At 41.0% G+C, this 21,096-nt stretch overlaps 1 protein-coding gene across 1 annotated transcript; it reads left to right on the plus strand.

The window, feature by feature from the left end:
* Window positions 1–7,284: 7,284 nt before the first annotated feature.
* Window positions 7,285–20,873, plus strand: GJE1 (gap junction protein epsilon 1). The gene is made up of 4 exons (XM_043511482.1): window positions 7,285–7,373; window positions 14,562–14,688; window positions 16,740–16,922; window positions 18,061–20,873. Exons 1-4 carry the CDS (start codon window positions 7,285–7,287, stop codon window positions 18,457–18,459), a joined length of 798 nt encoding a protein of 265 aa, XP_043367417.1. The 3' UTR covers window positions 18,460–20,873.
* The last annotated feature ends 223 nt before the right edge of the window (window positions 20,874–21,096 follow it).

Raw genomic sequence — 21,096 nt, forward strand, 5'->3', positions numbered from 1 at the left:
CTGAATAATCTGGAGGTATAAGCATTACAATCTGTTTATGTGCATATAAATCAAACTCCAACTGCATATTTGAGTAGGGGAAAGCCGAGGCATTTTACCAATGATTTTTAATTTTTTTTAAAATATGCTCACATATAGAGCAGCTGCATACTTTAATCCTCTCAATATCATGTAAATATTGATCTCAAGATGCAAACCTATTTTGGATAAAAGATGCAATAGACAAAACGTGGTGGGGGTTAGGGGTTGTAATAGCTATCTATTATTGCAATGAGTCAGACAAACTACAAACAAATAAAATAACTCTCATTGTACAAATTCACTGAGATTATGTTCTTGCTTAAAATGTGAAAATCTTTTCTTTGGGAAACTTTTATATCATAGAATCATAGAAACATAGAATATCAGGGTTGAAAGGGACCTCAGGAGGTCATCTAATCCAACCTCCTGCTCAAAGCAGGACCAATCCCCAACTAAATCATCCCAGCCAGGGCTTTGTCAAGCCTGACCTTAAAAAATTCTAAGGAAGGAGATTCCACCATATCCCTAGGTAACGCATTCCAGTGGTTCACTACCCTCCTAGTGAAAAAGTTTTTCCTAATATCCAACTCAAACCTCCCCCACTGCAACTTGAGACCATTACTCCTTGTTCTGTCATCTGCTACCACTGAGAACAGTCTAGATCCATCCTCTTTGGAAGCCCCTTTCAGGTAGTTGAAAGCAGCTATCAAATCCCCCCTCATTCTTCTCTTCCACAGACTAAACAATCCCAGTTCCCTCAGCCCCCCCTCATAAATCATGTGCTCCAGCCCCCTAATCATTTTTGTTGCCCTCGGCTGGACTCTTTCCAATTTTTTCACATCCTTCTTGTAGTGTGGGGCCCAAAACTGGACGCAGTACTCCAGATGAGGACTCACCAATGTCGAATAGAGGGGAACAATCACGTCCCTCGATCTGCTGGCAATGCCCCTACTTATGCATCCCAAAATGCCATTGGCCTTCTTGGCAACAATGGCACACTGTTGACTAATATTCAGCTTCTCGTCCACTGTAACCCCTAGGTCCTTTTCTCCAGAACTGCTGCTGAGCCATTCGGTCCCTAGTCTGTAGCGGTGCATGGGATTCTTCCGTTCTAAGTGCAGGACTCTGCATTTGTCCTTGTTGAACCTCATCAGATTTCTTTTGGCCCAATCCTCTAATTTATCTAGGTCCCTCTGTATCTTATCCCTACCCTCCAGCGTATCTACCTCTCCTCCCAGTTTAGTGTCATTTGCAAACTTGCTGAGGGTGCAATCCACACCATCCTCCAGATCATTTATGATATTGAACAAAAGATATTTGAAGATATTGAACAAAACCGGCCTGAGGACTGACCCTTAGGGCACTCCACTTGATACTGGCTGCCAACTAGACATGGAGGCATTGATCACTACCTGTTGAGCCCGACAATCTAGCCAGCTTTCTATCCACCTTATTGTCCATTCATCCAGCCCATACTTCTTTAACTTACTGGCAAGAATACTGTGGGAGACCGTGTCAAAAGCTTTGCTAAAGTCAAGGAACAACACATCCACTGCTTTCCCCTCATCCACAGAGCCAGTTATCTCATCATAGAAGGCAATTAGATTAGTCAGACATGACTTGCCCTTGGTGAATCCATGCTGACTGTTCCTGATCACTTTCCTCTCCTCTAAGTGCTTCAGAATTGATTCCTTGAGGACCTGCTCCATGATTTTTCCAGGGACTGAGGTGAGGCTGACTGGCCTGTAGTTCCCAGGATCCTCCTTCTTCCCTTTTTTAAAGATGGGCACTACATTAGCCTTTTTCCAGTCGTCCAGGACTTCCCCCGATCGCCATGAGTTTTCAAAGATAATGGCCAATGGCTCTGCAATCACATCCACCAATTCCTTTAGCACTCTCGGATGCAGCACATCCGGCCCCATGGACTTGTGCTCATTCAGCTTTTCTAAATAGTCCCAAACCACTTCTTTCTCCACAGGGCGCTGGTAACCTCCTCCCCATGCTGTGCTGCCCAGTGCAGTAGTCTGGGAGCTGACCTTGTTCGTGAAGACAGAGGCAAAAAAAGCATTGAGTTCATTAGCTTTTTCCACATCCTCTGTCACTAGGTTGCCTCCGTCATTCAGTAAGGGGCCCACACTTTCCTTGACTTTCTTCTTGTTGCTAACATACCTGAAGAAACCCTTCTTGTTACTCTTAACATCTCTTGCTAGCTGCAACTCCAGGTGTGATTTGGCCTTCCTGATTTCACTCCTGCATACCCAAGCAATATTTTTATACTCTTCCCTGGTCATTTGGCCAATCTTCCACTTCTTGTAAGCTTCTTTTTTGTGTTTAAGATCAGCAAGGATTTCACTGTTAAGCCAAGCTGCTCGCCTGCCATATTTGCTATTCTTTCTACACATCGGGATGGTTTGTCCCTGTAATCTCAATAAGTATTCTTTAAAATACAGCCAGCTCTCCTGGACTCTTCCCCCCCATGTTAATCTCCCAGGGATCCTGCCCATCCGTTCCCTGAGGGAGTCAAAGTCTGTTTTTCTGAAGTCCAGGGTCCGTATTCTGCTGCTCTCCTTTCTTCCCTGTGTCAGGATCCTGAACTCGACCATCTCATGGTCACTGCCTCCCAGGTTCCCATCCACTTTTGCTTCCCCTACTAATTCTTCCCTGTTTGTGAGCAGTAGGTTAAGAAGAGCTCTTCCCCTAGTTGATTGCTCCAGCACTTGCACCAGGAAATTGTTCCCTACACTTTCCAAAAACTTCCTGGATTGTCTGTGCACCGCTATATTGCTCTCCCAGCAGATATCAGGGTGATTGAAGTCTCCCATGAGAACCAGGACCTGCGATCTAGTAACTTCCGTGAGTTGCCGGAAGAAAGCCTCGTCCATCTCATCCCCCTGGTCCAGTGTTCTATAGCAGACTCCCACCACGACATCATCCTTGTTGCTCACACTTAATCCAGAGACTCTCAGGTTTTTCTGCAGTTTCATACTTGGGCTCTGAGCAGTCATACTGCTCCCTTACATACAATGCAACTCCCCCACTTTTTCTGCCCTTCCTGAACAGTTTATATCCATCCATGACAGTACTCCAGTCATGTGAGTTATCCCACCAAGTCTCTGTTATTCCAATCACATCATAATTCCTTGACTGTGCCAGGACTTCCAGTTCTCCCTGCTTGTTTCCCAGGCTTCTTGCATTTGTGTATAGGCACTTGAAATAACTCGCTGATCGTCCCTCTTTCTCAGTATGAGGCTGGAGCCCTGCCATCTTACGCGCTTCTGCACATGCTTCCTCCTGGTATCCCACTCCCCCACTTACCTCAGGGCTTTGGTCTCCTTCCCCCGGTGAACCTAGTTTAAAGCCCTCTTCACTAGATTAGCCCTCCTGCTTGCGAAGATGCTTTTCCCACTCTTCGTTAGGCGGAGCCCATCTCTGCCTAGCACTCGTCCTTCTTGGAACACCATCCCATGGTCAAAGAATCCAAAGCCTTCTCTCCAACACCTCCTGCATAGCCATTCGTTGACTTCCACGATTTGACGGTCTCTACCCAGGCCTTTTCCTTCCACGGGGAGGATGGACGAGAAGACCACTTGCACCTCAAACTCCTTTATCCTTCTTCCCAGAGCCACGTAGTCTGCAGTGATCCGCTCAAGGTCATTCTTGGCAGTATCGTTGGTGCCCACATGGAGAAGCAGGAAGGGGTAGCGATCCAAGGGCTTGATGAATCTCGACAGTCTTTCCGTCACATCGTGAATCCTAGCTCCTGGCAAGCAGCAGACTTCTCGGTTTTCCCGGTCAGGGTGGCAGATAGATGACTCAGTCCCCCTGAGGAGAGAGTCCCCGACCACCATCACCCACCTCCTTCTCTTGGGAGCGGTGGTCGTGGAACTGCCAACCCTAGGACTGTGCATCTCATGCCTTCCAATCGGCGGAGTCTCGTTCTGTTCCCTTCCCTCAGATGTGTCATCTAGTCCACTCTCCGCATAGTACCTGTGAAAAGAACATGAAAACGGTTACTTACCTGTATCTGCATTGCTGGTACACGGATACTCCCCTTTCTTCTTCTGGAGGTCACATGCTGCCAAATTTTTTCACCGTCCTCCTGTCCCTGCAGTGCAGCCTGCTCTGAATCTTCAGAACGTTGTGTCTGTAGAAACATATCCTGACCAGGAAATCTTCAGTTTCTCTTATGCAACACAAGGTTGATACATGTTGCTCCAGACCTTGAACCTTCTCTTCCAATATGGAGACCAGCTTGCACTTTGTACAGACAAAGTTGCTTCTGTCCTGTGGAAGAAAGACAAACATGGCACATCCAATGCAGGTCACAACAGATGAACACTCCCCATCCATATTACCTTCCTTCTGTGAGCTTCCTCAGGAGTTGTAGTAACTACTCAGAGAAGCCGGCAAGATGTAAGCCTCAGTAGGCTCTCCCCGGGCAAACTCCCAGGCAAAATCCCTCTGTTAGCCTCTCTGCTGTTTGCTGCTCAGCTGGTTTGCAGCTGAGCGGCTTTTTATAACAGTCAGGCCCACTCAAGGCTCACCTGGAACAAAGCACTCCCAATTCACACTTTTCAAACAACCAATCAAGCACACAGTCAAACTGTCCCCACAACAGACACTCAGATACTCACCAACACAGCCTCCTTAATGTAGCCCTTAGCGTATCTCGTCTCAGGCAGATCCCAGGCAAACTCCCTCTGTTAGCCTCTCTGCTGTTCACTGCTCATCTGGTTTCAGCTGACTGGCTTTTTAAAACATTTTTATATGCATTCTGAGATACAAATATAGAGAGAAAAAACAAGATTGCCAGATGTGCACAGCTTTTGTTATGATGACACTTGTGAACCAGAACTGGATCAAAGTCAAGAACTAATTTTGCATAGGTTGTCAAATAGACCTGATCCGACACCCGCAGAAGTAAATGGAAGAAACCCATTGATTACAATGGGTGTCAGATTAGGTGCTAAATAAGAACTTCCAGTTTCTTAGAGGTACCTTCATATCGGTGGTTTAGAGGCTAATGTCTTTGGTAGTCCATTAGCAGTCTTCTGCATAATCAGAATTTTAATTTTTCTCTTTTCTAGATTAATGTTCTCACTAATTAAAAATAAATAATAACAAAAGTAAGGGAATAATGGCCCTGACTTGAGCGAGGCATGGAGTAAGATGGTACATAGCAATATTCTAGATTGCGTCTACTAAGTCAACTCCAGCTTCACCTCCAATTCTTTGGGTCTTTCTTGATAAGAGATAATTATTTATGATGAACAGGCTCAAACTGTGCAATGGTTTTCTGCACTGCAAAAGTGGGATTTAGGATGATGCCACCACATTCATTCACTTAAGCCCTATGCCAGGATTTGAACTCAGGGGTCCTGTTCAGTAAAACACTCACTTAATTTCTAGTCTGTGTTTAAGTCCCATTAAATAATCAAATTGCAGTCAATGAGACTTAAGTACACGCATTACGTTAACCATGTGTTCAAGTGCTTTGTTGAATAGGAATGGATTTAAGCACCTACTTAATTTTAGGACACCTACTTAAATGCTTTGTTAGTGCATTAAACGATAATGCTACATATTCCTCAGTAGTACTATGGTTAAGCAATAGTTGTGGTAAAGAAAGTTATATATGGAAATAAGAGGGAAGCACAAAAATATATATTCCTACCTTTTCAGTTCACAATCCTGGAACTCTTACATACATGAATAATTCTTCAGTTCATCGGGAATACCCAAATGAGTAAGAAAAATTCACATATGCAATGTGGGTTTGCAGGACTGGACCTTTAGTGGCTTGCTTTACAGTCTGGTTTGATTTATTTTTCCTAGGAGATATAAGAAGGTTTGAAGTTTCTGAGTTCTAGGGTATTTTTCTCGTGGTCATTAATCCTGAAAAAAAAAATTATTTATTTATTATTTATTGAATTAAGGCCTGATTCCTAGAATGAACAGTATCCACAATTCCCATTGACATGACAGTAGCTATGATTGATGTTAAAAAGTGGCTGCTTTTTTTTATAATATCTGAGAGCTATAATTGATTACAGTTCTCAGAGGAAAATAGTTTGAGGACATAATTTCCTAGTATGGAGGCAAAAGATTGCTAGTATTGAAAGAGCAATTATATAAAGTTACGAAAATTAAACTAAAGATATTTATATGTCAGGAAATAACAAAAACTGGATGTGGGAAATTAAATTAGGATGGCCTGATTCTCCTTTACACGTCTCTCTCTCCCCTTAAGTGTAAAGGGGCCTTAATTTGGATGTAAAAGTAATTTATCAAAGTAATGATGCTAGACAGTATAAATGAGAATCAGGCCTGGAATGCTTCAAGGTCATCAAAAATAATAGTCAATTTTAACAAATATAATCCACATTAATATAAAGTATTGATTTTATCTGTTTTGTTATTATGGTATTATTATTTATGTAAATATACTGATCTTTAATACAGACCTTTTAAAAGTCAATCAGGCTTACTGATCTGCTACCAGCTCTTGCATCTTTGTTGGATAAATCACTTTCCCCTTCAGTGTCTTGGAGATGTGTGGTGAAGGGAGGCCTGTTCCCCTAAGATCTTGGATGAACCTGCAGGGGTTAACAAGTGACACTATCTCTCAAAGAGTACAGAATCCCTTCCTGCTGCCAACCTTCCGCCTCCTTCCCCCAACCTCCCCCCTGACAACTATGTCAAAAACACACTGCTGCTCCCTCTCAGAAAATAAGTCAATATGACTCTCTGCCAACCTTTCAACCTACAAGGCAGGTTCCGTTAGGCAGGAGCCATGTGACTTATGACCAATCAAACCAGTTTGAAATTCAACAAAGTAACAAGAAAATGTGTCAGAAATTCTCACAGCCATTCAACATGAAAAATAAATTTCACATTTTCACTGGTGAGGAGCAAATGTTCATAAAATTCCCTTTTCTTGTGTGTGTGTGTGTGTGTGATCTTGGAACAGGCAGATGTTGATAAACAAATGTGTGATAAAAATACTGAACTCATCTCTAATGACTGGCAGCCTGGTATCTTGTCATAGTTTGAGGTGTGTGTGAGCATAATCTGACTCTGTGGAACTGGACAACTGGAAATATGTGATAGAAATAAAGGAGTCTGCAGAATGTGTAATTTTGTTGAAATTAATATTTATCATGTTTCTCTCAGCTGCTGAGAGGTCAAAGATGTTACAAGTGGCATCATAAAAATGTAACAGGAACTTAGAGAAGCAAGAAAACTGAAGATTAATTACCAGAGATGTCATCAACCTTTAGAAAAATGCCATTAATACTTTCACTGGAATATGACTTTGGTCTTTTGTTTTTAATTCTCAGAACTGTCAAACGGTACGAGTCTCCTGTGTTCAATAGTTCACCTGGCATTCATGGCTGGCTTTCCAAAAAGGAGAAGTGCAATTACACAAGCGTAAAGGGTCAAATCAGCCCCACCCCCCAGCCCGCCTCCAACCATGAAATATATTGCAGTGTGGTCCTGCTACAGCAGATAGAGAAAAAAGTGTGTGTGTGGAGTGGGGTGAGGGTGGTGAGGGATAGAACAGATGCAAAACTGGGGGATTACTGTTGAGTGGATCCTCCAGTTCTTTCCCTGCTGAGGGCTGCAAAAGGTACTGCAAAGGCTACTCTGGTCACTGGACTGGAGAACCTCTGTGTAATACAGCTCAATAGCTTTTTAATGTGACTGATGCTAGCCTAGGTACCTGAGCTGTGTGTTATGATTTTGAGCTGAAACACATGTGAAAAGCATATCCATGGTTGTGTGCTCTCTTACTAGAGTGTTATTTTCAAATGGCTAATTATATGCCTATTTATTCTTCTGCATGACTTGTGCATGCAGTTGTAGTGCTAGTGCTAATTTGTGGGCCTATACTTTTGGAAAATGTTATATTTCCATGTTGGGTATATGTGACACAGTGACCCATCAGCAGCTCACTACCCTATGTCAGCACCTCTTGTCAGGCCAGGCATACTCACTATACCTAACACATTGTTGTCATAATCTGTATTTAAAAGGTGTCATATAAGATATCTTTGGAAAACTTAACTCTGATCATTAATATTCTTCCATGGTGTTTGTATAGGATTGTACAAAGAGTTATGGATATGTGTTAGAATTATATTCTTAAAATGAGTTGGGCAAGCATAAGCCCAATCTGCCCTGGACAAGGAATATGTATTGGTTTGTCTGACCTGCCTGGTCGTCAGGCAGAGGCAATAAAGGTAAATTTACATAAAAGGTAAACAAAGCCATCAACCTCACATGTGGGGGAGATAGTCTATTGCTGGGTCTGAACCTCAGATGATAAATAATTGAATCAACTGATTGTGTACATATTACTAGATTATATAAGTGTATCAAGTAAGGTCTTTTATGAAATTAATGTCTCACTGTTGTTTAATACCACTGTGAAATGTATACATTAACACTATATGAGGCATTATGGATACTCACTCATTATGAAACACCCAGATTCAGGACATGGAATGTGTCAGACCCTATCAATTTTTGCACCCAGGCCCCAAAATTCTACTGCCTGAATACAGACCATGTCCAGCAACTCTTACCACACCAAATGTTGCAGACCTTGGTATATTCCAGTGCCACAAAACCCAGAGTTGGAAGATTCATTTTGCCAATTTTGGCGCCTCATCTCCCTCCCCCCCATACACACACATTCCACTGTGTAAATAGAGCATACATCCAGCTGCATCTACTGCACCAAATAAACCTAGATCCAAGCATGTTGTGTTGCCACAGAGCTGCCAAAATCCATATCCAAGGTATGTATCATGCAAGATCCTGCCTATTTTTGCTCCCAAGGCTTCATATTTCATTGCGTCAGTAAAGAACACATCCAGCCACTCCTAGTGAGCCAGCAAATTCTGGGACTGATGCTACATAAATGGGGAAATAGGATCCACTTTCAGGGAGCAGACCTGAGACCAGAGGCACCGGGGGACTAGTACTGGCAGACACATAGAAGCCACCCATGGGCCCCTTGATTGACTTTTAAAAGGTCTGTATTAAACTGAAGCTACCTGTTTTAGGGTAATGTGTGGGGGACAAAGGAATCCAAAAGCTAAGCAGCATGTGCATGGAATATGGAAAGAGTGAACCAATGGCAATATGTGCAGGGGAGAGCAGGACCTGGGGTCAGGAAAGCATGCATAGCAGCAGGGATATATGAGAAAGTAAGCAGGAGACTTTGCAACAGAGAAGGGTGTGAGAGGAGATGCATTGCAAATAGAGCACACATTTTTCAAGGGGTAGGGAACAGGCAAGTTTCAATGAAGGAAGAAATGTGGAAGGGGCAAAAGGTGGCATAGTTGTGAATTATGGGGTATTTATTATGGACAGAGTAGAAATATTGAACAGTGCAATGTTGATAAGAGATAGATTTGTTTCAACGGGGCATGTGGAGTATGGGGTCAGGTTGGAATGGAACGGCCTATGGCAGGCATATAGGTGATGCCTAGGTTGAGTCATATGGCTCTAGAAGAAAGAATTAAGAGAGTAAAAGATTCCAATGGGAACCTGTACTTAAAAAGGAGACCTCAGGGGAACCTGTACTAAGGTACTGGAAGAACAGTCTGAATTCTGAATTCTACTTTCAGATGACAGACAGAATCTAGAGGAAAAAGGAAAAGGCTGCTTGATAAAGAATGAGGAGTAGTGGAGAAGACACAGTATTCAGGGCCCAGAAGGAAAGTTAAGTGGTCTGGTGACAGAAGTTACGAATCCAAGAAAGTAACGTCAACATAGACAGCAATGAGCAACTACATGGCTATAGCAAAAATATGGGAAAACTGAATCAAGACTAACATCTTGGGGGTGAGAGCAGTTGGTGAGTGGTGGGGAGGGCATCACTTACCAGAGACCGTCAGTAACAGGCCTGCAGAAATCTCTGTGGAATCTCTGGATGTACAGTATGGCTTTTTTACTACAAAAGAGCTATTGCTTTTGCAGTGGGAAACATATATAACTGTTCTGAGGGTCATAAATTTGTTACTGACCCACCATATAGACTTTGTGAGGATGTGTTCCTATATTTTTTCAGAGGTTTTCCCCAGAAGATAATGACTGCTGGTTGTGATAAGTATTCTTGCATTAACTGATACATCTTTGGACAAAATTACATCTTAAACTATGACAGGTTTCAGAGTAGCAGCTGTGTTAGTCTGTATCTGTAAAAAGAAAAGGCATACTTGTGGCACCTTAGAGACTAACAAATTTATTAGAGCATAAGCTTTCGTGAGCTACAGTTCACTTCATCAGATGCATATAGTGGAAAATATAGTGGGGAGATTTTATATACACAGAGAACATGAAACAATGGGTGTTACCATACAGACTGTAACAAGAGTGATCAGGAAAGGTGAGCTATTACCAGCAGGAGAGCGGGGGGGGGGGGGGGGGTGTATGTGTGTGTGTGGAAACTTTGTAGTGATAATCAAGGTGGGCCATTTCCAGCAGTTTACAAGGACAGTAGGAGGGGAAATAAACAAGGGGAAATAGTTTTACTTTGTGTAATGACACATCCACTCTCAGTCTTTATTCAAGCCTAAATTAATTTTATCCAGTTTGCAAATTAATTCCAATTCAGCAGTCTCTCGTTAGAGTCTGTACACAACAAAAACACTAACTCAGGAACCTATCCTTGCAACAACGCCCGTTGCCAACTCTCTCCACATATCTAGTCAGGGGACACCATCATAGGGCCTAATCACATCAGCCACACTATCAGAGGCTCGTTCACCTGCGCATCTACCAGTGTGATATATGCCATCCTGTGCCAGTAATGCCCCTCTCCCATGGACATTGGCCAAACTGGACAGTCTCTACATAAAAGAATAAATAGACACAAATCAGATGTCAAGAATTATAACATTCAAAAATCAGTCGGAGAACACTTCAATCTCTTTGGTCACTCGATTATAGACCTAAAAGTGGCAATTCTTCAACAAAAAAACTTCAAAAACAGACCCTGCTCTCCTGCTGGTAATAGCTCACCTTTCCTGATCATTCCTGTTACAGTCGGTATGGTAACACCCGTTGTTTCATGTTCTCTGGGTATATAAAATCTCCCCACTGTATTTTCCACTGAATGCATCCGATGAAGTGAGCTGTAGCTCACGAAAGCTTATGCTCTAATAAATTTGTTAGTCTCTAAGGTGCCACAAGTACTCCTTATCTTAAACTATGGAAATTTTAGCACAGAATCAAAAATTAAGTAAAGTACAGGAACATTTGTTACACACAGTTTTCATAGATTCAGAAATTTTAAGGCAAAAGGGACCACTGTGATCATCTAGTCTTACCTCATGCATAATACAGGCCACAGGACTTCAAGTCTAATAGCTGTGGCTGAACTAGAGCATGTCTTTAAGTACAACTGGTTGGAAAATTTTGCCATTTTGACTAAAACCATTTTTTTTCATGAAATCGTATCAATTTTGACAAATATTTTAAACTAGAATACCGGAATCAAAAGAAATGTTTATGAATGCTTCCATGCAGTTCTAAAACAGCAGTCTGAATTAACAGAAATATCAATGGAAAAAATGCTACTACCAATGTACTGTCTACAAAAAAGTTACTGGAGATAAATGTTATGTGAACTTTGACATATAGGAGATTACCACTGATGCTCACAATTCATCAAACATGCAACACTCCCTGAAATAAGTTTTGATCGTAATATAAAATATAATATAATTAATATATAATACTGCTTATGATCTACCACCAGGGTAGGGAGCTCAAAAATATAGAATTTACATCACCAAAAAAGAGGGAACCTGTAAGTCACATTCTGTGTGTCCAAAAATGCTAGCTAATATAAGATAGAAAAATTAACTGCTCTGTGGCTACGATGGAACAATTTTCCCATTTAGTTACTACTTAATACAGACACTGGTGCTGTAAAGATTGTCAAAGCAAAGCACAAAATATTGCATAAAGCACAATGTCCTACAAAAAGACAATTCCTCTTAATGAGAGACATTCACTGGATACTGATTATTGTCATTATGAAGAGAAAAATGCTTTAACTAGACTTAAACTATGGACAGAATATGGACTAGATGTATGGAATTGCAACAGTGTTAGGGAATCATCTTCTTATGGAGACTAGAGAGTCCTCATTTTGAGTCATTTTTTGTTGCAGCAGCCAAAGTAATCCAAGCAAAATAATTTTAATGACTGGTGTGTTTCTGTTCACATCATTGTAACAGCTAGGAAGTTATATTACCCAGAATATTATCACTTGCTACTTCTACATCTGGAGCCAAGGGTGTGATTCCCAGTTCCTGTAGACATACTCCAGCTAGCTCTCAGAGCTACCATGCTAAAAATAATAGTGTAGCCAATAGCACTGGGAGCTGGGCCGAGGGCTAGCCACAGGGAGAACAAACCAGCCAGGATCCCTTGGGATGTACTGGACATCATTAATCTTTGCTACCACTGCTGCACTACTATAAAGCTAGCTGGATGAGAGCTAGCACCAGTATATCTATGCCAGATGGAAATCACCCCTCTAGCTCCTAGTGTAGATGTAGCCATTACAGACTGTATTGCAATGACATTAATAAAATGTATTGGAAAAAGATATTATTTGTGAGGTAACTAGTCTCCAAAAATGAACCAAGAACATCCAAGTTTCCAGATCTTGTTCTGATGGCCTTTGAGGATCCTCAATCAGGTTTTTCTCCAATTTTAATTTCTTTGATGGACATTAGACATGGTATTTTCTGAAAAAGAAATGCTTTAGGCCAAACTTGAACAAGAATATGGTATTTTGTAAAGGAAACTGTAAGGCCTGGTACCATTGCAGTTGCTTGGAAATTGAGACAACAACAAAAAAATCCTCCCCGGTGTTATTTCCCCATTTGTGAAAATTAAGTGCAAATCAAGATCAGTCAGATAGTACCTGCTTCTATCACTAATACTTAGTGGGTGGATGAATATATTTTATGGAGAGAGATGGATTTAAGGGAAAGGGGTTGAAGAAGACTAAACTAAGGGATTTGGCAGAGAGGGAGGGGAAAGTGAAGGGACAGAGGGATATCCAGAAAAACACAGGGCTTGCCCAGCAGCTTGTGTCATTATTTGCACCTATGTAGAGTGACAGGTTTCAGAGTAGCAGCTGTGTCAGTCTGTATCCGCAAAAAGAAAAGGAGTACTTGTGGCACCTTAGAGACTAACACATTTATTTGAGCATAAGCTTTCGTGAGCTACAGCTCACTTCATCGGATGCATATCCACATGTCTACATGCATCCCATGAAGTGAGCTGTAGCTCATGAAAGCTTATGCTCAAATAAATTTGTTAGTCTCTATGGTGACACAAGGAATCCTTTTCTTTTTATGTAGAGTGAGTGTAAAGCAGACGTGAGAACAATTTTACATCAGCTCAGCAAACAAGTAAGTGTTCATTGTTTGAGATGTCAAAACTGGAGGAGGATAAACATCCCATACTCACTTAAGTGACACAACGCGATACTCCTGTTTAAAAACACCTTGTTTTGAAGTCTGTGATCACCTTCCGTCTCTCATTGTGCTCATTCTGCCCTTCCTTTCTCTGGTCTCCTCTTCAAAATTCATTTGTTAGGATATGTAAAAATGTTTGATCATGCATTACATCTTATACTTAAAACTGTGACCCGTTCAGGAACTGTGTTCCTTCTGATGCTCTTTAAACTATGTAGCACACTTTAGGTGCTATGCAAATAATAAATACTACTACTTATACTCAGTAATTATTCAAAGACTTATAGTTTTTGTGTAATTGAATTTAAGGGCTTAGATCCGAAGCTTTTTGGCATGTATTCAACTATGGTTTTATTTACCAGTTCCTGCTATATTTCACTCACCTATTTAAAAAAATTAAGTGATTGAGCAGCAAATGTTGTCATTTAAATCATATTAAGAAGCCAATGTGAAGTTAAGAAATTCGGAAATATATTTATAATATGGAAAGGGCAAAGCTGTGTAACTTTCCTTTTTATATTAAAACTCTTCTCTGCCGCCTCCCGGGATGGTCCTCAATACCACCCAAACATAATTTCCGTTCAGCACCGGACTTCATTCGTTATATTTTCTATCCGTTAAGAAAACGATGAATCAGATAAAGGGGATGCGCATGTGGCAGATATTGGAGCGCGGCAAGCAGAGCAGTGAAACAGCGACACTGTTACCCAGAATCTACATAATTATAACAAAGCGCTAGAAACAATTATTTGACCAGAGAGGTTGCCTCGCCAGGGAGAGCTCGCAATAGGCTGGGCAAGGACGCGCCGCCCTCCCGCTCAGTCTGGGAGGCCGAAGGACAAAGCGGTCTCTGTGTGAGCGGTGGAATGGGCCACGCCGGGAGGCGCAAATCCGCCGGTGGATCCAGCTTCCCCCCGGCCCCCCGACGAGCGCAATTGGAGCCTGAGCGCGCCGGAGCCCCCGCCGCGTGACGGGGCCGCGAGGAGCGAGGGAGGAGGCGGCGGGTGACGATTGGCGCGCTGACCGCAGCTGGCTCCCTCCCTGCGCTGCCCGGGTGCTCCCCGCTCCTCTCCCTGCCCGGGCCCCGTGGCTGCCGCGGGGCGCAAGCGCCAAGCGAAGGGGGCGCCCCAAGAGCCCAACGCCGGGGCTGCGGCGGGTGCCTGCTGCACCGTCTCGCGGCGGTGGCTTCCAATGGAGGAGGGGAAAGGGAAAGGCCCCGCCTGGCTCTGCGCCCGCGGGCTGCTGTGCTGCCGGGAAAATGCACCTTGCGCTGCTCTTCCTAGCCCCCACGTGAACTCTCTGGGTGGCTCAGGCTAGAGGGGGGCTAAAGAGAGAGGAAAGGTGAAATATGGGGCGGACTGTAAGGAGGAGGAGCGTGTTAGCAAATGGGGAGGATTTTATTAGGGACTATCAGAAGGGCCAGTGCAACTCCTGTTTGAGAGTGAGCAGAAAGGCGCTGGGAGAACACAGATGTAAGAAGTAAGCTTACCACGAGTGCCTTGCCCACCCCAGGATTTCACTTTAGAAGAGAGTCCCTTCCAGGGGCTGTTTGCTAGGCAGATCCCTGTGCCTGAGATGCTTCAGTGTTTCCTAAGTTTTCACTGATTTCCTAATGCATCCGATGAAGTGAGCTGTAGCTCACGAAAGCTTACGCTCTAATAAATTTGTTAGTCTCTAAGGTGCCACAAGTACTCCTTTTCTTTTTGTGAGAAAGACTCATTCATTCTCTGTACTCCGGTATCTCATCATGGGAGCCCACCGGGATTGAAACCCCCCCGAGGGGCACTTTTTTGTGATACTTTCGTTCTCAAGTTTCAGAGTAGCAGCCGTGTTAGTCTGTATTCGCAAAAAGAAAAGGAGGACTTGTGGCACCTTAGAGACTAACAAATTTACTAGAGCATAAGCTTTCGGAGCTACAGCTCACTTCATCCGACGCATTTGGTGGAAAATACATTGATCAATCTCCCCTCTGTATTTTCCACCAAATGTATCCAATGAAGTGAGCTGTAGCTCACGAAAGCTTATGCTCTAATAAATTCATTAGTCTCTAAAGTGCCACAAGTACTCCTTTTCTTTTTTCGTTCTCAAGTAGCACAGTGATGTTGGGAGCTCATTGCCACTTGCACGTTCCCTTGTCTATTGTGTGATGATGTTGCACGTTTCTGCTGACTGCGTTCATGGGGGATTATTAGGCAAACCACATGTACCCTGCTTTTGTTTGGCCTTTTTATTTTTTTTTTCCCCTGAAAGAGTAAGGTTGATTGGGGCCCCAGAGATAAAAAGTGAAATGTGCAGTGATAAGTGTTTTGTACAGCAAGGGTCATGAGAGAGCAATATCATCAGACTGAGTCTGATGACAGCAAATTGGCAATGAGGGGCATGAATTATGCCACAATTGCACTAGGATAACATCTTCCAAGACATGTCTTTAAATTACATCAAGAACTTCTATGAAGAATGTGTGAGTATTAAGTAAATAATGAAAGGAGAGGTGTTGGGGAAATAATGTGCTTTCTTTATCATGACAAATATACATGGGTGGAGATGAAAGTTCTGATAATGAAATATGGAGGAACAGAATAGCATTCTCTGAAAAGGCAGACTTTAAAAACTACATAATCCATGTTTTCCTAAAAGAAAATAAAGATGTAGCACTACTACTCAAAGTAATAGTGCAAACAGGTAAAGTTTCCTAGCCTAGTTCCTAGCAAAGCCACTTTTGAGAAGTTTATGTGTTTAATTTCTGATACTAAATATTAAATTATCTTAATTTAATCAATAGAATAATAAAAATGGATTGACTCTTTATTGAAGGATTCTTTTTCAATCAGCCTGACATGTCTGTAGTTGTAGAATACTGACTTTTATGAATGTAGCTGATCTGTAAAGCCACTACTGAAATCACGAAAGCATAGCTGTTAAGCAGAATAACTGACAGACACAATATAAACGAGAGTGTACTAGAAACAGTAAGTAAAATCAGTCCCTAACAATAACAGGGACTTTGATTTTATGTCAAGCCACCTTTTGGTTTAATGTACACGACACCCTTTGTATAACAGTTATTTTTAAAAGGAGAAAAAAAAGAGTGAGAAGGGAGTTTTTGAAACCTGAAATAAATGTTCTAGGTAACCTGAAACTGGAAGAATAACTTTTGTTCATCTTTGCCTTTATCTTTCCCGCTGCATAATCCTGCGACTGTTACAGCTCAGGCTTCCAACAGTGATTGGTCAGTTCCATACCCTTTTCTTTGGCTCAGTTCAAATGTTTTTCCTTGGAGTTCTGGGCTTTGCAGTTTATGGAAATGAGGCCTTGCATTTCAGCTGTGAGCCAGACAAGAGGGAGGTTAATCTCTTCTGTTACAACCAGTTCAGGCCCATAACTCCTCAGGTAAATTTTCTTTTAGTTGAAACAATCAATTATTTAGGAAATAGATAAAAGGTTCATAAAATGAAAGTAAATTCCATTTTCCCATTTTACATAAAGAGTAGTAATTAAACAGAAAGTGGTAGTAGTGTTTTTCAACAACTGGCACCAGTTCCTGAGCTCTCCCTGACACAGTTTAAGAAGGCAGCAAGCTGGTTCCTGGTATTAAAAAGGTTGAGAAATACTGGTTTGAACATCAGTGCAACATAATCTTCTGTAATAAACTTCCATTTGTGACAAAGTAAGGGGCTAATCTTTTAATCTTTATTCACATGAGCCATCGTTACCCTTGCAAGTAGTCAGATTGATTTCAGCTCATGTGAATAAAGGTTGCAGGATCAGCACATAAATGTACTATAATTAGCATTCTCTAACTTGGAAATATTTGTAGACAATAAGACCGGATTCTGTAACCCCTTGTGTAGTCATCCTTGTTCACCTAGATCAGTCCAGTGACTATATAACAAACAGGAAGGTGGGCCTAGTAGATAGTTGACACTCAGAAGAACTATGTTTGATTCCTGGTTCAGCTACAGATTTTCTCTATGACTTTCAGCAGGTCCCCTCATCTGCCTTAGTGAGTCTACCTGTAAAAGAAAATAGGGATAACATTTAACTTGCTCACAGTGTGTTATGAAGATAAAATCCGTCAGTGATTGTGAAGCAGTCAGGCTGAGATCTGGAAAGGCTCTTAACTAACACTTCCCTCCTGAGTCCCTCTGAACTCAGTGGAAGTTAGGAGCCTAAACACCTTTGAAGATCTGGGCCTCATACTTTGGTGATAAGGGCCATATAAGCGTCTATAGCTAGAATTATCCAGACAAATAAGGACAACTCCTGTGAATAAGGGACTACAGGCCCAGGATTTATTGACTGTAACCTACTTTATTCATACCATTCTTCAATTAAATGAATGTTTACATGCAAATGAACTGTAAAACTGGAATAATATGTAATGGTGATTGTTCTCATCTTAAATGATCTTTTAACCGTTTTTAATGTATATCATAAATAGAAAAAAACTTCTTACAAGAAATTTGGATGAATGCCTATTTTAACTGTTTGTACATGATCTGACAGCAAAGTTTCTGCTACCCTTTAGGTATTCTGGGCATTACAGCTAGTGACTGTTCTGGTACCTGGAGCAGTGTTTCATCTTTATGCTGCATGTAGAAACATCGATCAGGAAGATATCCTCCAAAAGCCCACCTATACTGTTTTTTATATCCTCCTCTCTGTTCTGTTAAGGATTGTCCTTGAAGTTGTGGCTTTTTGGCTTCAAAGTCATCTCTTTGGCTTCCAAGTGAACCCACTCTACAGGTGTGATGCAGGAGCCCTTGACAAAAAGATAAATATTACCAGATGCATGGTGCCAGAACACTTTGAAAAGACAATTTTCCTCATTGCTATGTACACTTTTACTGTGATTACAGTGGTGTTGTGTGTTGCTGAGATTTTTGAGATATTATGTAGGAGGCTGGGTTTTTTAAATAATCAGTGACCCTGTTGTCATAGTGAACTATTCCCACTTATGTGCTGTCTGTTCTCACTGTTGTGTATGGTGGGTTTTTTATGAACAATAGAGATCTCAGTGTGAAACAAAGACCACTTTTTGTACACCTCTGCAATTTTGTATAGGAACTTCCCTTACATGAACTTTTTTTATATTACTGTAATCAAATATATAACTAAGGGCCAGATCCAAAAGGTATTTACTTATGTGAATAATCCTTACTCGCATGTATAGATTGAAGCTACACATGTGAATGAATGCCACTTCGATGCCATTTAAAGCAATTTGGTGGGGGATGGGGGGAATGAGTTGGGGTTTTGTTTGATTGTTTTCCCCCCTTATCCCTTGTTGGAACTTGTAACTTAACTGCACAAATGCATTTGAACAAGTTTATTTTTTAAATTGAGTGATTATTAATCTGCAGGGGAAAGCCTTTCCAAACTGTAAATGCTCTCATGATTAACCTTTGGTTCAATGAATTTTAATGCTCATGGAATGAGCTTTAATGTTTCTGTAATGCCTGACATGGTACAAGAAAATGCTCTAAAATGTTCTCAAGCAGCTCTACCATTGCAACCTGATTCCTGAACAACCATATCCCTGGCCTTCACTAAGACTCCTGGTTGTGCTGTGATTTTAGTATGAACCAATGTCTAAACCTAGCTTCTAACAGCCAAACCTATTTTATCTGTGTCCAGGGCTAGATATAAATTCCCTTTTAAAAACAAAAGCTGCGTTGAGCTTCCTTTAATCCCCTACCCTGCTCATCTTTATATTTAAGATAAAACTTAGCCCCTCTTCCTTTTCTTTGTAATGAATCGGAGCTTATATTTATGGCTCATACTTACTTATGAAGTAAAAGTGTACAGATCCCAAACTTGCCTCAGATATGTAGCATTTAATAATTCATACATATTCATTATATGGTGAGGTGAGGAACAGGCTCTGTGAGTTAATTTTTTAACAGGAAATTTCAAAAGAGCTGTCAGGATGACACTACTGCTTGTGGGCCCAATCATGCATTGATTTCAATGAGAGTTTTGCCTGAGTATGGCCTGAAGGACTGGGCCTTGTAGGTTGTTTTTTGTTTGTTTGTTTGTTTGTTTTTTTGCCCGCCACTTCTACTTATCCCTGGCAGTATATACTGTTAAATAAAAATAATCATAAATATTCTGTGCATTAAAAATATTCCCTGTATTAAATGTATTTTTATAATTTACACACCTTAGACTTCTATAGAAAATATCTTATCTTCTCTTGCACTCCAGTTTCCATCTCATAATTAATGGAAATTTTAACATGAAAATTAATCTTGTTTCTTGAAGACTGGACAGAAAGAAAGGGGTAGTTTTCCTTTTTAAGTGTTTACAGTTAGAGTGCTAGTAATCACCTAGGTTTTTTTTTTTTGTTTGTTGGAGATTTTTTGCCACTCAGTTCTGATTTCTAAAAGTTAAGCTGTCTTGTCTGCTTCATCATTGTGCATAGGAACTAAATAAAAAAAAACCCTCAATTTCATATTCCAGTGTGCCTATTTTTGATGAAGTCTCAAAACAAGAGACTTTCTGACACATTCTCTTGAATTAAACTGACCTTAGGGCTTGGTCCAGTGCCTGCTGAAGACAATGGGAGTCCTTCCATTGTCTTCTGTGGGCATTGGATGAGGCTCATAGCGCTGAGAATAAACTGAGGGGTGAAAAGCTTAACTTATTTGCGAAATTTAACTTATTAAAAAAAAAAAGACAGTTAAACTAAAAGTTAACAAACAAGAGCAGACAAAAGTTGCTATAAAACGTACAGGCTTAAGGGTCTTCCAAAATTAATTTACCTTTGAAATCTCTGTAGGGAATCCAAATACAACTTTTACAGTAAGCTGAGGCCAAATCCTGTTCACTTTATTCATGTGAGTTGTCCCAACAGGCTCAGTTTGTGCAAATCTTGTAATTGTGATCCACACAGGTAGTCCCAGTGACTTCAAGTGAGTAAAGCATACAGGATTTGGTCGCTGTTGTACTCATACCAATGTAAACTGTGTACAGGTTACCTAGTTCTATTTGTTTTATGAGCTGGCTAATGATGAGATCCTAAATTCTAATATGTTTTTGTACTATAGATTAATCTTTTGACTCTTCCCATGGAAACAAGTGATATTTTTCTTGTCTTAATATTATAAATGAATGCAATATGTTTGGCCAAACACAATTATTTATTTGATATTTTGAAATACAACAAGGGCGGGGGGACTGCCCTTGTTTGTTGCTTGCCTAATATAACGTACTTTGGTCAGTATATACTTATTTTTGTTGTATATATCAAATATCCATCCAGCTGTTTTTTACATATATACATACATATGCTGTTCTTTCCAAAGTAAATTTGTAATCTCGGGTACAATAAACCTCTTTATGTATAAAAATACAAAAATGTGTGACTCTATTGACAATCCAGTTAATCTCTGTATATGAAATATAGATCAGTAATTACAATGTTGTCAGTGTTTTTCCCTAGTGTTTCATAGTTCTGTTTAAGTGATGAAATTCAAATGCTTTCCAAATAGACCAGCTGACCTCATGTAAATTACAAATAATAATTCCTAGATTCTATATAGGACTTTTCATCAATAGATCT

This window comes from Dermochelys coriacea, chromosome 3 (genome assembly GCF_009764565.3).
Source record: "Dermochelys coriacea isolate rDerCor1 chromosome 3, rDerCor1.pri.v4, whole genome shotgun sequence".
NCBI classification, from domain to species: Eukaryota; Metazoa; Chordata; order Testudines; family Dermochelyidae; genus Dermochelys; species Dermochelys coriacea.

Excerpts from the sequence above, each read along its gene's own strand:
- GJE1 (XM_043511482.1), top strand. The coding sequence starts at position 7,285 with ATGTCATCAACCTTTAGAAAAATGCCATTAATACTTTCACTGGAATAT. Across the intron at positions 7,374-14,561 it reads ATTCTCAGAACTGTCAAACG|CTGGCTCCCTCCCTGCGCTG; the intron begins GTACGAGTCTCC and ends CGCTGACCGCAG. Across the intron at positions 14,689-16,739 it reads CAACGCCGGGGCTGCGGCGG|CTCAGGCTTCCAACAGTGAT; the intron begins GTGCCTGCTGCA and ends CGACTGTTACAG.